At 35.9% G+C, this 12,022-nt stretch overlaps 1 protein-coding gene across 1 annotated transcript in view; it reads right to left on the bottom strand.

Annotated features, from left to right (window-relative positions):
• The window catches only part of LOC150102039 (RIMS-binding protein 2-like), a 540,578-nt gene that overhangs the window by 372,082 nt on the left and 156,474 nt on the right, over positions 1–12,022 (bottom strand). The window contains exons 9-10 of the mRNA XM_090399955.1: positions 8,106–8,261; positions 6,475–6,609 (exon numbers count right to left, since the gene is read on the bottom strand). Of these exons, the coding sequence (XP_090256081.1) occupies positions 6,475–6,609; positions 8,106–8,261 (291 nt within the window). The remainder of the gene's footprint in view (positions 1–6,474; positions 6,610–8,105; positions 8,262–12,022) is intronic.

The raw sequence follows: 12,022 nt of genomic DNA, 5'->3' as shown, positions 1-12,022 counted from the left end.
CAACATGACATAAATCTGATCATAGACTGGCTCACGAAAAACTCCATACACCTAAACTCAGAAAAGACAAAATTAATGATATTCAGAAATCCACTGACTCGATCAGTTGATAACAAATATATAACCATCCAACATCCACTTTCCAACATACAAAACACAGAGATAAGTAAAACCACTACAATCATTCTCAGGTTGAAACAATATGATACCTTATAATTTACTTCGATGCAGATATGAACTGGAATAGCCACATAAACCATCTACACAACAAACTCCGAACAATAACTGGCAAACTCTACAGGTTAAAAGACATAGTTCCCATACGCCTAAAAACACTAATATACAAAGCACTATGCCAAAATATACTAAGATACGCTATAACAACGTATGCTTTCTATGCACCCTGCAAATTAAATAGATTAATGTCGCTACAGTACAAAATGATAAAACTGATCTTTTGGGAACAAAGAGAAAATCACGACCTTATAAACATTGCAATGTCAGAACACAAAATACTGACAGCAAAACATTTATGTCACTATGCAGCCTTGCTAAAACATTATTTCGATGCCAACTACAAGATAGTCAGAAATAGATACCGTATAACACGACCTCACACAACTAATTATATCACATATAAATACAATAATCACTTCGGAAAGGCCACACGAAACTTCTACATCCCAGACATGATAAACAAATTACCTTTTGAAAACAGAAACCTTACAAACTACAACAGCCTGAAAAGAGCTCTAAGGACATACTACGAACAAGAAACACGCACCCAAAATACCATACAAACTTAATGAAACACAATATATTCGTTCAGGCTTCCAGTTCAGCGATGCATCAAGACATTCCAAGTTATCGTGTGTGTGTGTGTGTGTGTGTGGCGTGCGCCATTTTCACAATCAACAGCTGTGTTGGGAAGTTACGAAATCAAAAAACAGGTTTGATTTCGTAACTTCCCAATATAGCAAACAAACCAATAAATAATAACCAACTGGTGTGATCCTCAGATAAGCTTACAAATAAGCTTCAAGGATGAAAGCTGAGAAATTGCATCTCATCCAAGATTTTTAAAAAAATAAAAAATAAATAAATAAAAAATAAATCCAAACATATACATCACATTTCAGTGTTGTAGTTACAGCACTTAAATAATTGTAAATATATATATAACTCATTGTTAAATTAACAAATATTGTATTATTATTATTATTATTATTATTATTATTATTATTATTATTATTATTATTATTACATTATACAGGAAAAAAATGAAAAGAAAGAAAAAAAAACAGAATTAAACCTGTTGTAAATAGGTGATCACAATATTAATCATAATTTTAATTAAAAAAGTTTGAATTTTTTTAAAGAAAAATATGAACTCAAGTATGTATCATATGTAATCAAATATATGTAATGTTGTATCATATGTAAAAAAAAAATTATTATTTAGTAGTAGGAATGGGGAAAACCAGCTTTTTAACGAGATGAGAAAAAAAAACAGAAAAAGTGAAGTTATTTTTTAGGATATAATCATTTTTATTTTTCAGAAATATCTTTTACAGAAGAATATCGTAACAGGAGTATATCCTTTCTATATCAAAAACACAATTTTACCTCCAAAGTAAAGGATTTAAAACTCAAAATAATAACAGTCAGCATCAACGTTACAGCCTTGAATTCACTAATATAAGATTGCGGGATCCTTTCGAACAATTAAAAAAATTAAACTTTTCTCCAAATATTGTTAATTATATAGAATGTGTTATACATCCTGGCTGTTTCACATGTAGAGATAAGTTTGATCAACACATCGAAGGAAAAGCGATCGAAGGAAAAGCGATATATATATATATATATATATATATAGTCCACAAGCAGACATTCGATGTCATTAAAATCTTTACCCATCGGCACCATGTTGTTAATTCAAATTAAATGAAGACTTTCTTTTTTTTTCAACACAGGAATATGAATGCATAAGTCACCTTTCTTCAAATGGCTATAACTTGTCTAACGGTAAGAAAATATTAGCTACCTATATGCCTAGATAAATATCTGAAAATAGAATGAAGCGCATAAAAACAGTTTCTGAAACTTTCTTTTTGTTCGTATCCTGAAACAATTCGATTATTATTCGCTTTCTTTTCTCCAATTAAGAAACTAGCTTCCTTTTTCTTCTTCCGCGAAACATAAAATACCTCCGTCTCATTCTGTTGTTTACAGAATTCCGTGCTGATGTAATAATTAATTATTCTAGAAAAACGGGTCAATCTGGTGATGTAATACTTGAAGGATTACTTCCGTTTTCAAGAACGTGGAATGTCAAGATTAGGTGCGGTGGCTTTGGACGTCGTATTAAATGGCAGGAAATAACACTTCTTTGTCGTAATTCCTTCAAATTTGCAAAATGATTCAAAGAATCTTGAGGAGCCTTTTTACGCCAACCTAAAACGAGCAAGAATTTTATGTGGCAGATAGAGTAAAGAGTGATCAAATAAATGAAAACTTAACTTTTGTATTCTTTATTAAAATATGAATTTTATATCTGTGTTGAATTAATTAATGGATCTCATACGTGTATTTCAATATAACGTTTTGAAAGGTGTTCATATTTCCATCATAAGTATACACGGATTTATTTGCACGTTACTTAGCGGTTTGTATAAACCACAGAACGGGCTGTAAAGTCACTGTATTGCCTCTGAAAGGTGACAACTTTCACGCTGGAGGAATATTAGCTTTAATATTAAGTTGGTAGATGTAAACTTAAAATTTAAGAATGCTTTTGAAGGTTGTTTCACTTTAAAACAAGCGACGAACCTCTGGGAGAGGTCCTCTACATATCGGTTTGATATTTGGTTTTATTATTATTTTTATAGTCATCGCCTCTTTATAGGAGCAACCGACCTTGTCCAAATTACGTCGGAAGGGCAAATATTTTTCCTATGTTAATTATGGGGATATTTTCCTCCTTATAAATATTAATAAAAACACCCTACTTGGCGTGTGCAAAACAGCATCATCATCATATGATAACATCGCACTGACCACGCTATATCCCTTTATATCACTGGATTATATTAAAAACTGTGCTCAAATGTATTACAATAAAGATAAAAGTCGCAAATACAGTGATATCGAAATACGAAAGAGGTATATTTTCGGATTTAAGTCTAAGAGACAGTCTTTTCGTTACAGTAATGTTCTGATTGTAAAACCCAACTACAGTACAGTATTGTGGAGGAAAAGAAAAGATTATAATATTTTAGCTATAACCTGCCTTATTTAAAATACGCAGTTCGATGCTGATAGAAAGATTTACATAATCAAATTACATTGCTTAAGAATACGCTGTCCAAATAATTATGCATAAATCAGTGTGAACAATAAAGAAATCAAATTTTAATTACATTGCATTAAGATACAGTGTGTATCACTAATCATATGAATAGCAATGAATTGTAATTATAGATCCAAAGGGATCTGTAGTAATTTATTTATACATTTCGAATTTATGAATTGATTCTTTAAAAATCAAGAAAAAGGAAGAAGTAATACAAAAAAAAATAAAAAAATAAAATTAGTTTTGAATAACTCTTTCTTACAAATCAGTTGACTTATGCCTCAGATTCAGCTCAGTTCAGTGTATATTGGCGTTTAAACTTCCTAATTCAAAATTGCATATAATTTAAAATACAACATTCGAAATATAACTTTAATTATATTTACATTTAATAAAACTCATATTTTTATTGCTTGTAATGATGCCAAAAAAAAAAAACAAGAAAAAAAAGACACAATTTCTCTGAGATCAAAAGTTATGTTTAAAACAGGGAAAAAATATGAAAAAAACGAGTACAAAACCACCTTACAAAAACAGACTTGATCGACAAAAGGCAAGCAAACAAACGACAAAGCAACAACAGTATTTGGCCTTGGCATTTCTCGCGTCTCTTTTCAGTGTCGCCATCTAACTGCGATATTTGTTTACTGAAAACTAAATAAGAATGATAATGGTAAATAGCGACCTTATAATAAAAAAATAGGAATAACGATCACTGTAGTCATTAAACGAAACAGAACACGCTGCATTTAAAAATAAAAAAGCGCGATTAAACTTCACCAGTTACTATCATTATTATTATAACAATAGCCGCAAAATATACATAAAACATTATTCAAATATCTTATTTGACAGTGAATACTGCTAATTGACTTTGAGAAAGGAGAAATCTTAGTGATTAGATGAATAAATGATAAACGAGCCACAATTCTGAGGCAGATCGATAAACGAACTTGTGCCTGACCAGCGAATAAAAAGAAGCATCCCCGCAACACGTAGGGAATAAAAGAAGCTTTTCAGATATAGCAGAAGAAGTAAGCTTTTCATGTTTTTATTTATATATTAAGAATATACAATTCACTGCTTTCCATAATTCATCATCGTCGTCATCAAATTCCTGATATGAACCCTAAAGGGGTGTACAGGATATGATAGTACCACATGAAATATTTACATCATTACTAACTTCCTATCTACAATTTTCCTCCAAATCAGTCTGTTACTTGTCAAGACTCCAACATTATCAGATCATATGCACGTTTTAATAACCTGCCTTTGCCTGTCTGTTTCGCGTTAGGCTTAATTAGCGTAAAGGGAGAAAAGTCACAAAAGAGAAAAATGTTCCTGGTCCGGGGATTCCCTTATTCAGGTAATATTCACTAATTTCATGTTATCAGACTGTGGTGTGCCAGTATCGGTAAGTGGTGATATTATTTGATGTGTTCTACATTCAAATATTTAACCCTGAGATGGATAAGTGGCTGATAAAAAATAAAAAAAAATCCCGCAAGCAATCAGAAGAAGCAGAAACAGACTCAAAAAAAGGACAGTATTTCATATTTTACCAGAACAGCCTGCATCGTCTTCAGAACCAAACGGTAAGAGGCAAAAAATGTAATATATGCATTTGATTTTTGCAATATTCGCTGTGTATGTTTTATATTGAATATAAATACAATAAATATTATAATAATATATCTCTCTATTACGATTTTTTTTCGAGGGGGGACCGTGAAATATTTTAATTTTGCAAAGGGGGCCCTGACATCCGGAAGTTTGGGAAGCACTGGTCTAAGGCACTTTGTACCGTATCAATCCACCTATATCTTGGTCTTCCTCTGGGTCGTTTTCCTGCCAACCCGGCAGAAAACACTTGTTTTGCTAATCTTTCCTCGCCCATTCTGTTTAAGTGACCATACCACCTGAGATTAGCTCTGCTAACTCATTCCTGGATGCTGACAATGTCAAGTTCTTTCCTAATATTCTCGTTTTTAATATGATATTGCCATTGATGCCATCTGTTCATGCCTCTAATCTTTCTCAGGACTCTCATATCTGCGGTCTCTAGTCTTTGGTCAAGTGTTTTACTTCTTACCCAGCTCTCAGATCCATAAGTTAAAATTGGTTTGAACACTGTCTTGCATACAGCTAATTTAGTGTTCCGACTAATTTCTCTCTTATTCCATATAGATATATTCATTTGACTTCACACCATAACAGCTTTGTTGATTCTGTTGTCTATTTCCAGATTTAACCTACCATCTTCACTAAATACTGTGCCTAAATAGCTGAAATGTTTTACTTGTTCCACAGGTTCTCCGTTCACTAACGCAGTTGACATTTTCAACGATTCTACCTATTATCATTGTCTTTGTCTTTTAATTGCTGATCTTTATACCATATCTATTACAACAGCTATACAATTTAGTGAGGAAATCTCTCAGATTTTCATACCTGAAGAGAGTAATTAATGCTAAATACCAAGATAGCACAAAAAGTAGCACACTTCCTTATATATGATGAGGATTGGAATTATGACCAAAATTAACTAATGAGGAAAGTATTTTACTTGTATGTAATTTAATAGCGTGTGTTCTCAGATCAGTTTGCCTGTTTCAAGGGAAGAAAACATGAGTTTCTGGAAGAAAAATCCAAACCACTGCTGTATGAGACCGGTAACTCACCTTCATTTGAAAAGCCCCTTTATAAAGGTTTCTCGTGACCTAAACGGACTTCGAACTGAAGTATTTTCATCTGAAGACTAAACGATTCACAACGATCTCTCCAATATGCTACGACATGAGAAGATCAATGGATCATCTAGTTGGATTCATCGGCGACTCGTATTAAAGGGTGGAAGGTTTGTGTACGCCCAGAAAAAAAGCAGCCTTTCCATTCGATGATGCTTTTTTTCTTTCCCCTGTGGCATGCACAATATGTCGAACCAACATTTATTTTCGCCATAAAATAAAAATCAACCATTAAAATAATAGGGACAAAATAAAAATTGAATATATAATGTACACAGAGTTGGGATTTAAATCTAGGGGCACTAATAAACTCTAAATTTCTTTAAGTATTGTTTAAATATATTCTAGAAAAAAAAAAAAGAAACATACATCGGCAGATTGTGACCTCTGTGACCTCCACGCTTGCTTAGCTTGAGCACGCCTCAGTGATGTCATCTCTAGAACGAGTTCTTCATGTCGAACATTCTGAAGTTCACATTTCTTCTGCAGCTCCCTTACTTTGGACTAAAAAAAGACAAGCACAGAACAAAGTCTATAAGAAATACAATCAAAACCGAATTTAATATAAAACGCAATTAATTTTGCAGTTCTGCCGCAAGCAGTTTACAAATAGACTTAAAAAAAAAACAATGATTTTTAATAAAGAAAAACAAATTGCATTTATCTTTGCCAACTTTTTTTTTTCGAATTTAAATTGGCATTTATCATTAATGAATATTTAGGTCTTCGTTTAATAAACATAAAATAGACATTCACAGCACAATTCGGGCAAAAATTACATATAAAGGAATTGATGTTAATTCCATAGTAATAGAGAGAATTTTTTTTAAATGCATTTTTAAAAAGGCAATTTTTTGTTTATCTTTCGTAGTGTATTTGAAGAAACATTATTAATAAAAATTAAAAATACGACCCATTTTTCAAGTGATAAGAGTTCATAATTAGTATATCACCCAGGAGCAAAAATTTAGAGAGTGCATAATTCTCCAAGAAAAAGAAACGTTTGTCCCATTTATGTATTAAAACCTAACATTTATATTAATAATAAAATATTCCATTAATTTCACTTGTTTTTAATTATTATTGACTAGCTTTTTGGCGGAGTTCCAATTTTATTATATGAGCTGTTTCTTTTCTTCTTCTTCTTTTTAATAATAATAAAGAAATAACGAATCAAATAATTTATGCATTTTAGCACAATGATGTCACGAAAACAAACAAAAATAAAATCACTGGACAATTACCAGAAATGTTAAATGACCCAATTCGTAATACATAAGCGTTAAGGAAGGCGCTGCACATACATTGATAACAATAACTGCGACCAGCAGAGGGCGACAGTATCTTACATGTCATCGCTTGGTGTATGTAAATAAATAAATAAATAAATGGTAATTTAAAACAAGTCCATTGAATTTTAAAAAATATTTTTTACAAACTGATAAAAATAAAATACGAATAATAATAAAAATCAAGAAACTAGTGAGGATTGTAAATTTTGAAACTAACTGCAGAATAATTTGACTGAATAGTGTCTTTCTCCCATTTTAATTACGGCATCTTCAGAAAATGGTAATTTAAAACAAGCCCGCTGAATGTTAAAAAATATTTTTTACAAACTGATAAAAATAAAAAAATGAATAAGGTGTAAGTAAATAACACAACAAATAAGCTAACAAGCAAGTAAACAAAAAAACAAATATGTTAACCTGATGGCCCGAGTGGAAAGAATCCTTCTCCAAACAAAAGGCTATGGATTGGAATCCCTGATGGGTGGGCATGAACATTTTTTGAAATTTCTTTAGGTGCAAGATGAATCGTATTGTCTTATAAGATGAATCTCATTGCAGACATGAAGTGGCGTGAAAACGTTTCTCGTTCACCAGAGCAGGGTTTACAGATTAGCTAACCCTGAGCCCGCTGATGGTACTAGAAGTCCACAGCCTTTCCTGCGTGGGATTCATATTAAAAAGAAATTGCAAATTCTAATAGAACTTTACCTCTAGACTTTGAATATGTTCTGCAGCTTTTTGCTTTTCTGCTTTGGAAGCGTAGTGACGATATTTGGCTTCTTCCTGCTTTTTTCGCAATTCTGCCATGGCTTCTCCATGTTCGCGTTCTAGTTGTCTCCGCTTCTCAGCGGCTTCACGCATGTGCTATTAAGAACGAAAAAAAAAAAAAAAAACACTGAAAGAGAAGATTACTCAACATGTAACACAAATTGGAGTGAAATAGTTTCTCTTTAACTAGCTTAAAAACACCATGAACAATTTTCCATAGAATGCACATGACCATATACAAAGCAAAGCAAACAAGAGAAAGTACCTTTACTAAGATATCCAGGTTGGTCAATGTCTCCTGCAAATTGGCCACTTCAGACTGAGCCAAGTGGTACTTAATCTCCACCGATGTCAAGGTATTTCGCAATTCCAGGCATTCCTTACTGACCTACACAGAAAAGAAACAGTGCAAACAAATCTGGTAAAGACAACTATTTTTTTGTTGTTGTTGTTAGATGTAAGTTGTATGTGAGAGGGGACGATAAGAAATTTGTAGAGGATTTTTGCATCAGTGCCATCAGAAAAAAAAAATAGAAAGCAGGATGACATCTGCATTTTAGTCATGATAATCCAGTCCACTAAACGCTGGAAACCTACAGCACATTACAGTCTTGATGAGCTTAAGGGTTAGATAATCTGGAACTTCTGCTCTTTCTACTGTCCTTAAACAAAAAAAAAAAAAAACCACGTCCGGTGTAGTCTCACACAAGCTACCTAAAGACTTTCACAGACGTCCAGGCTTAGCAATACTTTAGGTTAAAATATACAGAAACTTTCAGCAGCAGATCATCAAAGCAGCAGATTTGTAAACTTTAAGAAAAATCAAACAACTGTCATGAGAGAAAGATTAATAATAATTAATATAATAATGTTTATATGTAATATAGTACCACTGAACACGTCTTCTATTGCTGTTGCTGTTACTGTGCATACATATAAATATATAAAAATAAAAGAAAATTAAAAATGGAAAAAAGTAAAAAATATCCCAGGGCGAGCCTCACTACTGCGCGGGTCCGCAGGTGGTGGATAGCGGAACAGCTTGCAGATATGTAAACTAGCTGCAATGAGGGGAAACCTGAGCAGCCCCGAACCGAGGCGGCAGTGCTAATAGGGCACTACCAAACACTGTAACATGGTCAGGTCATTATATAATGGACATACCGCATTGTCCGCGTCGCGCAGGTTACCAAGGGACGCGTTCGGGTTTTAGGCAGAGGGACCAGCCGGAAAATATGTTAGTCTCCCTCAGATACCATTCCTCAGCACTCTGCTAGAGGAAACTCCATCAATAGGCCCGCTACCTGTTTGAGGAGGTGTTTCGGGGAGGCGCAAAGAAATGGTTCTACAAAAGGACGGAAATGGCAAGACAACGCCACCAGACTATGATGGCTTTAGGCAACATCTGGAACATCTTTTCTCTGACAGGGAAGGAAAAGGAACTGGTCAAAAGAAACCAAGCGCTACCAACTAGATTTATTCGGGCTTTCTTCGACCAAGAGGAGAGGCTCTGGAACTGTCGACCTGGATGAGGGATGGAAGCTCTACTACTCTGGTGTGCGTCCGACAATGTCTGCTCAGGCGGGTGTGAAGATACTCACAAGTCCCCGGCTGTCAGACTGTGTAGCTTAGTGAATCCCATTGGGGGGAGGGGACAGGTATGTGTGTTAAGGCTCCGGATGAAAACACAATTTGGCTGTGGTGCAAGCCTGTGCACCTAATCTGGAGTCAGAATACTATGCCTTCTTAGAGGAAGTGGACGCTGCTTTTGACAGGGTGGCAGACATGGAATCAGTCCTGCTAATGGGTGACTTCAATGCACATGTTGGAACAGATGACCAGACATGGAGGGGTGTGGTTGGGAGGAACGGAGACCCTGATCTTAAAGTGAATGGGTGGAAATTATTGGACTTCTGCTGTACAAGTAGCTAGTCCATAATGAATACCTTCTTCTAGCATCGAGAAGTCCATAAGTATACCTGGTACAGGGATACCCTTGGACAAAAGTCTGTGACTGACTTCTTTTAGTCTCAGCAGACCTATTTTCCTCAGTACTGGACGTTCGTGTGAGGAGAAGGGCAGAACTGTCAGCTAACCACCACCTTGTTGTCTGCACTCTACGGCTACAGAAACCAAATGCTACTATCAACGCTGGTAGACTTAACAACTATACCCTATGAAATGGGAGACATTGGAAAATGAGGCTGTGAGGAAGAAATTTACAAATAACATCTCCTCCAGGTTCAAAGAGATTCCCAGATATACTGCAGATGTTGAGGAGTGGAAGCTGTTCAGAACAGCTGTCACTGCTTCTGCACTCTCATGCTGTTGCAAAAAGCTGCTCGGCGTGGCGACGGGCAGTGAGAAAATAATATCTTGGTGGAACCAAGAGGTTCAAAAAGCTGTCTGTGCAAAAAAGGAGGCCTACCTAACATGGCTTAGGGTCAGGTCACCTGAAATGCGTTTCCAGTACACTGAGGCGCGAAAAGCTGCTGCCTCAGCAGCAGCTTTTCGCGCCTCAGTAAAGACAGCAAAGCAGGGAGCTTGGGAATCCTTTGGAGAAAGATTAGATTCATCCTATGCAAATGCAATCAAGGTATTCTGGCAGACCATCCGCCGCCATCGAGGGAGGAAATCGTGCACAACAAGGGCAATTAAGGCCTCTGATGATGCACTTTTAACAACCGAGAAGGATATCCTCCACAGATGGAGGGAATACTTTGAGAGCCTTCTTAACCTATGTGGCAGCTATAGACATCCAAGAGGTGAAGATCGGGGCGATGACTTATCTCACAGCAAAAGAGGTCCATTTAGCAAAAAAATCGCTAAAATCGGGCAAGGCTGCTGTTGTGATGAAATTCGGCCCGAAATGCTAAAAGCCTTAAATCAAGACGGTGTTCTCTGACTGCCTCGAGTGTGTCAGGCTGCTTGGATATCTGGGCGAGCACCAAGCAGTGGCAGACATGCATAATAATACCAGTCTTCAAGAAGGGAGACCACAGAGATTGCAGCAAGTACCATGGCATCTCTCTGCTCAGCCTGCCTGGGAAAGTATATGCTAGGTGCTTGGAAAGAAGGTGCAGGAGCATAGTTAAGTCAAAGTTCCAAGAAGAACAATGTGGCTTTCGTCCTAGCAGAAGCACAACTGCCCAAATCTTCACTCTAAGGCAAGTATTTGAGAAATCTCGGGAATATGCCAAGAATGTCTACACATGGACTTGGAGAAGGCACATGACCGGGTTCCTCGGGATAAGCTTTGGCAGGTAGTACAGGAGTATGGAGTGGATAGCTAACTATTAGCTGCGTCAAGTCCCTGTATGAATACCGGGAGTTTTGTGTCAGGGTAAACAGCACAAAATCTGAACCTTTCACAGTCTCTTTCCATTGGTCTCCGCCAAGGGTTTGTTCTCTCACCCCTCCCTTTCATAATATTTATGGACTGGATTGATGGGCACAGCTAAGGAAGTGAGTATATCAGAATTGGAAGATGTAGCATTGGACGTTTACTTTTTGCAGATGACCTAGTTCTGTCACAGATGACCTCCAGCGGACCCTGGATAGGTTTGTTGCTGTTTGTGCAGAAGCCGGGATGAAAATCAGTGTGGTCAAAACGGAAACATTTGTGGTGTCTCAAGACAAACCACTCCAGTGCATTCTACATGTGAGTGGAGTCCCACTGACGCAGGTGGAGAAGTTTAAATACCTTGGGCTATATTCACTAGTGATGGAAAGTGGGACGTAGAGCTAGATACTCGAATTGGCTCAGCAAAAGCAATATTGCAGGAGCTTGGCAGTTCGGTAGTATTGAAGCGTGAGTTAAGCCAGAAGGCAAAGCGCTGTCTTCAATACAGTCTATG

This window comes from Typopeltis vanoorti, chromosome 11, assembly GCF_054136105.1.
Source record: "Typopeltis vanoorti isolate ZY-2024b chromosome 11, IOZ_Tvanoo_1.0, whole genome shotgun sequence".
Taxonomy (NCBI): domain Eukaryota; kingdom Metazoa; phylum Arthropoda; class Arachnida; order Uropygi; family Thelyphonidae; genus Typopeltis; species Typopeltis vanoorti.
This window is presented reverse-complemented; position numbering and strand designations above follow the sequence as displayed.